Raw genomic sequence first — 12,909 nt, 5'->3', positions numbered from 1 at the left:
ATGTTGGTTAAAAGGTTTCTCCTCTTGAGTTAAATTGTTCAATGCCTTCTTCACTTCAAAGATCAGGCTGAGATTTGAAACATTTCCATAGACACCTTTAAGGGTATCCCACAACTCCTTTGCTGTTTCACAATAAGAATATGCAGTAAGGAGAGACTGCTCTAGAGAGCTTTGGAGAATGGCAAGAACCATTTGATTTTCTTGAAACCATTTGTCATACTCAAGGTTGGATGCTTCAGAACCGCCAAAAGGGTTTTTATCTACAACATCTTCTTCATTCTCCAGAATACCAACAGTCACCTCTCTGGTGCTTAAAATATGATTCCATAGACCCCGACTGTAAAGAGCAGTTTTTGTAGTCCTAGAACACATAATGTAATAATCTCCTTTAAGGATAACAAGAAGAGTAATCTGTTTTGAGTTTTCCATACCCTGGAAAAGAAAAGAAAAAGAATAATAGCAAAAGAGACAGAGAATAAGGATCTAAAGCTCTAATACCATGTAGAAATATAAGCGGAAGAATAGAATAGAGAGAATAGAGAGAATAGAGAGAAACTGTATATTATTTCTCTTCGTTCTGAGAATACAAGAGAGATACAAATATATAGAAGAGAAGATAAAAAACTAGCTGTTACAAAGATGGCTTGCATGAAGGAGAGAGACAAGACATCTTGCATGAAGGAGAGAGAAAGAGACATCATGAATATTTATTCCAACAAGAGTTTTCTAATTGCTTATAATATTACGTTATTTTAAGATACAGTATTAGTGCATTTATAAAGATCATAGCTTCGTTTTGCTGGGGAATCGATCTGGTTTTTTCCGGATATCTTTATTTGTGTCCTTTCTAGTTTTGAGTTTCAGGCTTATTACTATTGTTAAGTGATACACATTTTGGTTCTCTGCTTTTGTTAGGTTAGGACAATTTTTGGTTTTAGAAGAGACTAATGGCTGGAGTACTAGCTGGGGAATGTTCTTACAGTGAGAGTGGAGTTTCATCACACTCAAGGAATTCTTATGAAAAGTAAGACGAGAGTGACATGAGAGGTGAGGATTAATCTTGCGGCTCAATCAGCAACTTAGCTCTTTATATCCCTCTTGATCTGACGATTGAGATTCTGAAGAGATTGCCGGCTAAATCTCTTAAGAGGTTCCAATGTGTATCCAAGGAATGGATTCCATCATCCAAAACCAAGTATTCATCGATTTGTTCTGCTCAATGTCCCAGACTCGGTCACGGTTTCTAGTCGCTGTTCGTATTACTGAGAACCGTGTAATCCTCTTATCGACTTCACACAAAGAAGTACCTACTACTTCTTTGGTTACCAATCTTCCAATGCCAATATGCGGTTGCCGGCAGAACTCTATTCGTTATACTTCTTTGCATACCTATCTCGAAATGACACTGTCCGGTTTCCCTGTGGACCTTGTTCATTGCTCTTCCATCCATGGATTGTTCGGTTTGTCACATCCTTCAGATCCAGGTCGGTTCACGATATGTAACCCTAGCACTAGACAAGTCATAACATTGCCGGATATCAAAGCTTCTAGTGGTAGAAGAGAGCACGTATATATGTTCATGGGATATGATCCTGTTGGTAATGTATACAAAGCATTGTGTAGCACGTCTTGGCATGGCCAAACTTGTCAAGAGCACATGGTTTTAACAATTGGAGGAGGAAATCTTTCATGGAGAAGCATCAAAGGTAGAAAAATCCCGCGTTATACAGTTGTAACAAATGGAATATGCATCAGTGGGATGGTGTATTACGGTGTGTCGACTACCCTAAGACAAGAGAAGAGATTCTTTATTTTTCGTTTTAACGTTAGAAGTGAGTGCATAGGTTCTATCAACATATATTGGCCAGTCATAAAACATGGATCATTGATCAACTTCAATGGGAGGGTTGCCGGGGTTAGGCCCTTACCACGTGCTCTTCCCGGTAGTTTTGATTTGTGGATTCTAGATGACTTTGACAAAAAACGCCACTGGTATAGGAAAGGACTAACTGTCCACCCTTTGTTGTTGCATTTACCCGGGAATATTGAGTTAAAAATCTTAGGGATGAACAAAAGCTACGAGGTCGTTATAGGTCCGCTAAAGTTTCCTCCCAAGCATGAGCCATTGTACCAGGCCCGACCCACCCCTAAAGCAGCCAAAACATCAGCTTTAGGCCACATAATATATGCAAATAATTTTGGCTAATTAACAAAAAAAAATCTTAGCTTAGATGGTAATGTTGTACGAGAACATATATCACGTCGCAGGTTCGATTCTCCAAACACCCGATGAATACAGTTAATATAAATATATAAATTACCATTTATAAAAATGCTTTAGGCCTCAGTAATCCTAAGACCGGCCCTGCATTGTACATTTACTACTACAACATAGGAGGCGTGAAGTTAATCAGAAGGGTTGAACTTAAAGGATTTGAAGAGTTTGGGTGCAATCATTCAAGTGAAGAGCATTGTGTTTGTCAAGTCATTTTCTCACCGGAACACTTCGAAAGTTTCCTGTCTTTACAAATTATAATTTGTTTTATTTTTGTTTTATAAGTTATAAAGGATCGACGGATCGTGACAGACATCAGGTTTTGTTTCTTTTTAACAAACTACATTGTTTATTTTATAATCCCTGATTTTACAACTTGTCATGTTTGTTTGTTTGTTTGTTAAGGTGTTTCAACTGGTCAACCAGTGGCGCACAAAATCAAATTTATCAATGCTAGAACGAAAGTTATGAGAATACCATATACAGTATTTAGGTCCAGAGTAAAAAATCATGGCAAGTACTCAAAGATACAAACAATAATCAATGACTTTGATTATTTTAAGAATATTCAAAAGAAATTACCATAAAATTCTTGTTAATCAGATACTACGATTTTTGTTACCAATTTAGTGTTTTGTTTTTTACAAATTTTGGAAGTTCGTATTACTTATTAAATTCATAGTTGAGGCCTGGGCATTTGGGTGTTCGGGTCGGGGTCAGGTTCGGGTAATTCGGGTTCGGGTTTTTCGGGTTTACGAATATAGGATCCGAGCAGGTGTTCATATAATTTCGGGTCGGGGTCAGGTTCGGTTCCTCTCGGGTTTGGGTTATTTGGGTAATGACTTTAAAAAACCTGTAATGTATCCAAAATATATTCGGTTATGGATAGTACCTACTCAAACATATCCAAAGTACCCACAAAAACCTGAAATGTACCCAAAAAACCCGAATAACCCGAAAAACAAATGAAACTGCATAACATGAAATCTTAAACAAATGAAACTGAGCATATCATGTCTCGCAAAACAATTCAAACACATACCATGTCTCGCAAAATAAGCATCCCAACAAAGAAAAACATGTCTTAAAATCTTAAACATCCCAACAAAGCAAACGAAACTTAAACATCCCAACAAAGAAAAACATGTCTCGCAAAAGCATGTCTAGCTGCTATGAACGGAGAACCCAAAGATGAGACTAACAGCAGAATTAGGTTTTGGAGATCCAATTTGAGAGTTTTGGTTTATAAAAGCCAAAGATTCTTGAAATCGGACAAAAATTGGCAACTTCGACATGTTTATGCAAAGTAAAGAAGATTCACAAGGATTCAAGGAGAGGAGATTAAGGCAAACGGAAATATGGCAATATATGTGATATCATGTATGAATAAATGTGTTCTCGGGTTCAAACATATATCGTCGGTTCCTCGGGTTCGGTTCGGGTAATACCCGATACCCGTGGGTATTTGGAAACAAAAACCGAGTGGTTATTTATACAGAAGCGGGTCGGGGTCGGGTCGGGTTTTTGCAGGTCAGGGTCGGGTCGGTTTCTCGGGTTCGGTTTATTTGCCCAGGCCAGTCTCACAATTTCACCAAAAAGATTTATTATATTTTATCTTTTTATTTACTAACTTTGAAAACCAATATTTAAGATAATAAATATTATAGATAACAGTCATTAATCAAAGACTCCATTGGTAACGGCTGTAACTTGTGGCTGTTGATGCTTTAACTGTAAAGACTTTTGCTGTAAAAACTGTAAAGACTTTTGCTGTAAAAACTTTAATAATGGCTGTTATTTTTATTGTATGTTTTACATAATTAATAAATTGTGCAAAGAATAAATTTAAGTGGTAACATAATGAATTTTATTTTAAAAAATGTTCTTGAAAACACACAAAAACTCATAAAAATGAATAGATCAATATTTTCAACAAATAAAAAATATAAAGATAAGACATAGTTGATTATGGGTTATAATGGTTGTTGATGCAAAAATAATTATGAAAAATAGATCTCAAAATATTAGAAATTAAAGAAAAAGTATATTTTAATGAATCGAATTGTATTTGTGATAAATTATACATAGATGAAAAAGAATGTTTCAGTCATCATGGGAAAAAAGAAAGAGAAAAAATAAATACATTTTTATTATTATTTATTTGGGAAAATGCAAAAAAAAACTGAAGTTATTTTTATTTGGACGTTTAATACCCAATGGTTTTGGATTGGAATAAAAATACATCAAATAATAAAAACATGTTATTTAAAATCCAAAATAATAAGTGTTGTAACATCCGTGAACCGGAATTCCGGTTTGCGATGTGCATCGATCGATGCAGTAGGAGCATCGGTCGATGCTGGCTCAATTCTGTGCGTTTTGACTTAAGTCAAACGCTGCGTTTTGGGGTTAAGGAAAACCCTTAGATGCGAGTTTTGTCTCATTCGTGGTTGGTGGCCGTTTTTGAAAAATAGAAAGAGAGAAAAAGCTTTGTGAGAGTTCTTGAGCGTTTTTGGGAGATTCTTGGAGGTTGGTGACGTTTGTTGGTGAGATCTGTAGCTGGGATCGTTGTAGGAGCTTCCTAGAGGCTTGTTCTTGCTTGCTAGAGGTTCAGATTCTTCTGTGGCAAAGGTAAGTGCATGACCATGGCTTATCTAAGCTAGAGGACTCTTTAATCTGTTTGTTGTGTGATGTTAGACTTGTCAGATCGTGACTATGGACGTTAGGAAGCTTTCTTGTGGCTTGGGATCGAGTTTTGTGGTTGTAGGAACGAAGATCCGGCGAGAAGCTTCGGGGAAATCACGGTGCTCGATGTTGCATCGATCGATGCATATCTTGCGGCGGTCGATGCAAGTGCGAGGACGGCGCGTAAACTCTAGGGTTTTCGTGTTACGTCGAGCATGCGTCGGTCGATGCAGATTGGGCATCGGTCGATGCAAGTTACACTTGCATCGGTCGATGCAGCTTCTGTGTCGATCGATGCTTCCCCATTTGGCATCGGTCGATGCATGTGTGGCGTCGGTCGATGCTGAGTCCTGGTTTGTATTTGTCGTTTGTTGATTGTTGTGTGTTGGTTATTGATACTCTATTGCTTGTGTGTATAGCCCAGTAGATGGGAGGATTGCCTTAATGAGTGTTTATAAAATACTCATGCATTGCAATATGTGTTTGTGGTGCAGGTAAAGGCAAAGTGTGATCGTGGAATCCAGGCAATGAAGAGGAGGATGTTCAAGGGACTCGGTTTGATGTTGTCTGGCTTGCTAGGTTGCTAGAGTTGAGTCATTAGAACATTGCTAGGTTGCTGGTTCTATGATTTTTGCTATTTGATTATTGGATATTGTTGATATTATGATTATTGGTTATTAATGGAATATTATTTGGATATTGATTGGTATTGGTTTTTCCGCTGTTGGTGATTGTAGTTAGGTGGCTAGTGGGTATGGGACCACTAGTTGTAATTTATTTATTATTTATTATTTATTATTTATTATTTATTCTTTTTTTTAAAAAAAGGTCGGTTGTTTCAAGTGTTGTTATTTTCATACCCACGATTTTTGAACAAAATCAAAATTCCAATTTTCCCCTGGTTATCTAATTATTTATTAATTATAAATAGAAAAATTCTTAGTTTTCTGTTAACCATATGATATGCTCAAATTTACCCTAGAGCTACTCTCTCAAATTAAGAGATCAATTGTAATACTTAGGAATCAAATCCACAAAGACTCCAGATTCACACAATAGATTTAATAATCTTTTAATTATGCTAAACTAAAATATTGTAATTAAATTGCAAGATTAAACATAAAATAAAAGAGTTGTAAATCAATAGTAATAAACGCTAGGCCTAGGGAAATTCTCAGGAAATCATGGAAAATCAGATCAATTAATTAAACAAGCAGGATTCAACAATTAAGCACCGTTCTTGAACTCTAAACACAATTGTAAAATAAATCAGTTCTCATTGCAGATATTATCTAAATTTAAAACCAGAAAATCCAAATCTCTTTGTAAAATTATAGGTTACAAATCAGCAATAAAATCAAGTTTAGATAAGTTCACAAAATTACTAATTCAAATCTCTTTGCAAAAAGTAATTTTGTTCACCAAAGGTTTTTGTCAGAAAAATCAATTATATTATCATATCAATCAATAATCCTAAGATCTAAATCCAGATGACTAATCAAAGATCTAGCATTAAAAACAACCTATGGTGAAGAACAAGAAAGATAGTGAATCCAAAATAAACAGATCTAATAATCCATGAAATCCCTAATGAGAAACTCTAAACCTAACAAGCAGATCTACTCAGACATAATTGTAAGAACACAAATCATGAATAAAATAAATAGCATTAAGAGATTTAAAAGAAGAAGAAAAGGAGTTCTGAATCTTCTCTCAAGGAGTCTTGATTCTTCTCTCCAAAAACTTTCTAAAAATCTCTCAGAGTTTTCTCTCAAAAGTTACAGGGAAAAATAAAGCTTAGGTCTAAACAAAGACCAAAAAATCCTATTTATATTCCTAAACACATCCAGGGACTAATGATACAAATATGAAAAACTTTGGGGCAATTTGTAAATCTTCAAAACTTGTTGAGAAAACTTCCGATTCTTCTGCTAGATGATACATCGATCGACACCATCACTTGCATCGACCGATGCAAGTCTCTGTACTCGTCTCCCAACTTCACAGCTTAGCCTCAATGCTTGAATGTGCTCCAAATCCTCCTATTTAGCTCCATTATGCTCCCATCCATGCTAAATCCTATAAAGACACAAAAAGACTCTAAAAACACCCAAAAAACTCTATAGATAAGATTTATATCGTGGCTAAAACAATGATATATCACCATATCAAATTGGAAATTAATACCGGTTATCTACTTATTTCTCTCTCTTCCTCCGATCAGTCCCTGAGCTCCGCCGTGCTAGCTCTTACTCCGTCCGTAACGCATCCTCATCCCCCTCTGTTTTCGGCCAGCCAAGACGCAGATCGTGTGATGTTAGGTCTAATTACGGCTCCTCTCTCCACGATAGAGTTGCCGGCGATGATGATGACGACGACCTGCTAGAGAGCACGACCTGATGGAGAGCTCGATTCGGTTCCCTATAGTCCCAGATTAGAAAGAGGAGGATGAATAAGAAGAAGGAGAAGAGGAAGAAGAAATTGAAGATGGGGAGAAGAACACAATGAAGGAGCTGATAGAATTGAGACCAAAAAAAAAAAGGAATCAAATTTGTCGGAGAATGTCTGGGATCCAAAGCAGACGTGATTTGACAATGGAAGTCCAATCTCAGATTTTGATTCTCTGTCCGAGCATCCACGCCAGACGAGCCAACATCGTCGTCAAGTTCCAGGATTTGTATGGCTTCACTGTTGAAGGAGAGGAGACGACGATGATTAGAGCGAGGATGAGGAAGAAGAGAGAAATAAGTAATCCCAGTTTAATCTATATAATAATAACAATCCGAATAAATGCGACCAACGGTTGTGTTTTTCAATCGTACCTTTTGGATATTTTCTGAAAAGTCATGATGGATTGTTAAAACAGTTATTTATGAAAAGTTACAACTGTTCATTGTAAAGTTGTGTTGTTTGGAACATTCGTATCTTTTGAAATCTATATATATTTGTCTGTTTAAACTGTTTTCATTTTTTTGTCATGACACAAAATCAACTAAAATTTCAATAACAACGGTTTATACATTTTTCTAAATTATTTTCTAGCATTCATTCTTTTAAAAGTCAAGAAATTCTTTTAATTCTTGATTTAACAAAAGATTTTTGGAATGATGAATCTAATTTACATCTTTTAGTTAATTTTAAATATAAAAGTTTGATGAAAATACCTAGAGTGTTTTTCCGAGATTTAGATGGATTACATAGTGAGTTTTTGGATTTGACTTTTCAATATATTTAAACCTAATCTGAAATAAATGCCACCAAAAGTTGTGTTTTTTCAATCATACCTTTTGGATAATTTTTTAAAAAAATCTATAAAAATTTAAATTGTATGTTTTACAAAAAGTTGTGATTGTTCATTGTAACGGTATTTTTTGTAAAGTTGCAACTGTTCATTATAGAGTTGTGTTTATTAGAGTTTTCGTATTTTTTAAAATATAGATATATTTGTCTTTTTGAACTGTCTTCATTTTTTTTTCATGACACAAAATAGTATAAAATTTCAATATCAACAGTATTTACAGGTTTATAAATTATTCTCTGGCATTCATTCTTTTAAAAGTAAAAATATTCCTCCAATTCTTGATTTAAGAAAAGATTTTTGGAATGATGAATCTAATTTACAACTTTTAGTTAATTTTAATATAAAAATTTCATGAAAATACCTAAAGTTTTTTTTCAAGAGTTAGATGGATTATATAGTTGTTGGGCATAATTTTATCATCATAAATAAATAAATATAATTTATTTAGTCAATGCATATTTTGCTGGATAAAGTCAGCGTAAGTAAGAGTTTATCTTATAAAAGGGAAATCTTCTTGATTGGTTTTATGAACCGAGAATCTCGTGACTCACTCTGTCAAGAGACCGAGAATCTCGTGACACACTCTGTCAAGAGACCAAGAATCTCGTGACTGACTCTGTCACGAGACCGAGAATCTCGCGACTAACTTCGTCGATGGACCGAGAATCTTGCGACTAACTTCGTCGATGGACCGAAAGTCATGCGACTAGATCTGTTAAGGGACCAAGAGTCTAACGACCGACTTTACTAATGGGCCAAGAGTCCCGTGACCGACCCTATCATAGATAGAGTCGGCAAGCCCAAGACAAATCCTAAGGGATTATGGTAAAGGGATCTCTATATAAAAGGAGAGCAGCCTCCACGAGAGGGAGGATCGAGAGCAAAGCAAGAGACCTAAAACACAAGACACACGACTCAACTCTAGAATGCATCTAGGGTTTATAGATTGATTCGCTGTGCCTTGAATTCTTGTACTTGAGCTCGAGACTTTGATCAATAAAAACAACTATTCAACATCTGTTTCTTGTTTCCGTAGTCTTTAAACGAATCGATTAATTTTGCCTAAACAATTGGCGCTAGAGAGAGGGGAAAGTAATCTACGTGAGATGACGGGAAAAGGAAGTGACGCGACCAATGTTGAAGCGACTGTCGCCACCCAGCTGGAAGTCCTGACTGCCAAGATGAACGAGACGGTTCAGAAGCTGACGCAGATCAAGGCTGATAACGCTAGGCTACGGGAGGAGAACGTCTCGCTGATGACAGCAGGAAGAATGTTTACTGAAGCAAACTCAAGATTTCGTGGCGTACAAGTAAATTGGATGCAAGACCTTAACTCAACTCCTGCAGCTACTCGAACAACGACCGCGACTGAAGACGGAGGACTAGAGACTCCATGGGAGAAGTATAATGGAGAAAATCCTAATATAAGACAAACCCGCGAGAACCTTGTTCGAGAAGACAACACGGATCAACAACGAACCGTTAACGCACCGCACGTTACAGGAGTCGAACATGAACCACACACCATGTCAGCCGAAGCCGCCTACTTGGAAGCTATGCTTACAAAGCGTTTGGGTGCAGTAGAAGCCAAGATCGGACAACTGCCAGGAGTGGCTCCACCAATTCGAAAAAGCAACTTGCACTCGTATGCCGGTACACCTTTTTCTGATGAAATTGCACTCACGGAGATGCCAAGAAAATTCACGTTACCAACAATGAAGATGTATGATGGAACAGCCGACCCGGATGACCACATAGCACAATACAAGCAACGAATGTTCACGACAGCCATCCAAAAAGAGTGCAGGGAAGCTACTATGTGCAAGATTTTTGGCTCAAGCCTAACGGGCGCAGCACTTCAGTGGTTTATCAACCTGCCAAACGGCTCGATCAACTTGTTTGCATCGTTGACAGATCTTTTCGTTGAGCAATTCACAAGCAGCAGGAACCTGGAGAAGACAGCGGATGCCTTTACGAGGTACGACAAAAGAGAGACAAGTCGTTGTGTGCCTATGTGGGACGCTTCAACAAGGAAAAAGTATCGATACCCAGTTGCAACACGTCAACTGCCATATCCGCATTTAAAAGAGGCTTGCTTCCAGACGGTGACTTATACAAGGAGCTTACGAAGTATCAGTGCAGAACGATGGAAGACGTACTTTCACGCGCATGGGCGCAGATAAAGTGGGAGGAAGACTCGGCTTATCGCCAGCGACGTTCACCACAATCTGATTCTCGTGTGGTGAGAAACAAAAGGTCGAGTAGGGACGACAAGCCTTACCAAAGACCTAAGGACGAAAACACCATGAGTGAAAGAAGGAACACACATCGATCATTGAGCGAAGCTAACGACAGGAGGCCTAAATCGACAACATGGCCAGATATTAGTAACCTCTCGATCTCTCATACACATTTAGTCGGTGTATTGAAAGAGATGGGTGGAACCGTGAGATGGCCTCCAAAGATGAAGGCGCTTGACAATAGGCGTGACACCTTGAAGTGGTGTGAGTTCCACAGCGATCATGGCCACAAAACAGAAGATTGCATCTCACTGAAGATGGAAGTGAATGAGCTGCTTAACAAAGGTCACATAAGGGAATACTTGTCAGATAGAACCCGCAACCGCATGGATGGTGAGAGCAACAAGCAAATAGCAATTGCAAACGCCCCAGTTTTGCCTCCAAAACATGATCGAGTCATCAATGTTATATCTGGAGGATCAGAGATAAGTGGTATAACTCACTCAGCTGCGAAAAGAAACACCAGAGCTGTCAAGAACTCTCAAAGCAGAGGACACGCTACGAAAGGCGATACACCATCATACACCATAACTTTTACGACTGATGAGAGCAGTGTACCATCGCTGCATCACGATGCTTTAGTCATACAACTGACTGTGGCGGCTAACTGTTTGATGAAAATGATATTAATCGACAAAGGAAGCTCAACTAACATCCTTTATATGCAAGCATATAAGGAGTTGGGTCTCGACGAAGGAGGACTGACACAAAAATCTATTCCATTAGTTGGGTTCAGCGGTGAGGTCAAGCATAGCATTGGCAAAGTGACGCTTCCAGTGTATGCAGAGGGAGTTAACAAACACACTAAATTTTTAGTAGTAGATTGTGCTTCGACTTATAACGCTATTATTGGACGCCCTTGGATTCACGACATGGGAGCTATCCCATCGACTCTACATCAGACTATCAAATTTCCCACCCCATGGGGAGTGAAAGAGATAGTAGGAGAACAAGAAAGTTCACGTTCATGCTATCAAACTACCTCAAAAGGTAAGGGTCAACAGTTATAGCAATCACAGAGGCTACCGCTGGTACCTCACAGGGAAGAATCAGAGGGGGAACAGTGGGATGAGATGCCATTACTCGAATACGATACTGACAAGCGGGTGAACATGAGTTCAAAACTAGCAGCCGACATACAAAAGAGGCTTATCGACTTCCTTCGACCAAACGCCAGCTGCTTTGAATCTTCACCAGCACGTGATAGTTACCGCATCACTAAGTCATCAACTTACAAAACACCATTTGCTCTAGTATATGGGATGGAAACAGTAATCCCATGTGAGGTAGGCGTGACTACGGCACGAACCGAGCACCCTAACTTGCAGAAAAAAGACGAGTTGATGGGTCTCGATCTCGATCCACTAGATGAGAAACGAGAAGCAGCGAAAATCAAAATTATGTGTTATCAACAGGAAGCGGCTAGAAGCTACAACAAAAATTATAGGACGCGGACATTCCGAGAGGAGACTGGGTCTTGCGACGCACTTTTCAAAATACAATGGAACAAGGAGCTGGGAAACTCGGTCCCACTTGGGATGGTCCTTACAAAGTCATTGAAGTTCGTGGGTCAGGAGCCTATAAGCTGCAAAACAATAAAAGAAAAAATCTTCCTAATAGCTGGAATGCCCTGCACCTGAATAAATACTACTTTTAGTGCTTTGGTTTCTTGGTTTTTAATTATTTGTTTTTGGTGTTTTCTAATTTTCCTAAAGATTAACACTGCACGTCCCATGTTATGGACAACGTTTTCAATAAAGTTAGATTTTCATTCTACAAAGCAAGTCTTGTTGTGAATAGGTTACTATGACATAAAATATATCACGTGCACAAGGCATAGAATGTGTCATGAACACGAAACTCAAGCGTGTCACGAGCACGAGATGTAATTGTGCCACAAACACGAGACTCAAGTGTGTCACGAGCATGAGATTTAATTGTGCCAAGAGCACGATGCTTGAACGTGCCACGAGCATGAGATTTAATTGTGCCAAGAGCACGAGACTTGAACGTGTCACGAGCACGAGACTTGAACGTATCACGAGCATGAGACTTGAGCATGTCATGAGCAAGAGACTTGAACGTGTCACGAGCACGAGACTTGGACGTGTCACGAGCACGAGATTTGATCGTGCCACGAGCACGAGATTTAATTGTGCCACGAGCACGAGACTCAAGCGTGTCACGAGCATGAGATTTAATTGTGCCAAGAGCACGATGCTTGATCGTGCCACGAGCACGAGATTTAATTGTGCCAAGAGCACGAGACTTGGACGTGTCACGAGCACGAGATTTAATTGTGCCGCGAGCACGAGACATAGACAATATGTCATGAGCGTTGAAAAAGT

General features: G+C 38.4%; 2 protein-coding genes across 2 annotated transcripts; both read left to right on the top strand.

Moving 5' to 3' along the window:
* Nucleotides 1-1,336: 1,336 nt before the first annotated feature.
* Nucleotides 1,337-2,862, top strand: LOC104772838 (F-box protein At1g30790-like). Its single transcript, XM_010497402.2, has 3 exons — nt 1,337-2,127; nt 2,349-2,539; nt 2,681-2,862. Exons 1-3 carry the CDS (start codon nt 1,337-1,339, stop codon nt 2,860-2,862), a joined length of 1,164 nt encoding a protein of 387 aa, XP_010495704.2.
* A 6,505-nt stretch (nt 2,863-9,367) lies between these two features.
* On the top strand, nt 9,368-11,571 carry LOC147919733 (uncharacterized). The gene is made up of 2 exons (XM_087504084.1): nt 9,368-10,239; nt 10,350-11,571. The coding sequence occupies exons 1-2, from the start codon at nt 9,368-9,370 to the stop codon at nt 11,569-11,571; spliced, it is 2,094 nt and encodes a 697-aa protein (XP_087360210.1).
* The last annotated feature ends 1,338 nt before the right edge of the window (nt 11,572-12,909 follow it).

The sequence above is a fragment of the Camelina sativa genome, chromosome 20, assembly GCF_030686135.1.
Source record: "Camelina sativa cultivar CO46 ecotype springtype chromosome 20, ASM3068613v1".
In the NCBI taxonomy this organism is placed as follows: Eukaryota; Viridiplantae; Streptophyta; class Magnoliopsida; order Brassicales; family Brassicaceae; genus Camelina; species Camelina sativa.
The sequence above is the reverse complement of the archived record's forward strand: the minus strand, read 5'-3'. Positions and strand labels throughout refer to the sequence as shown.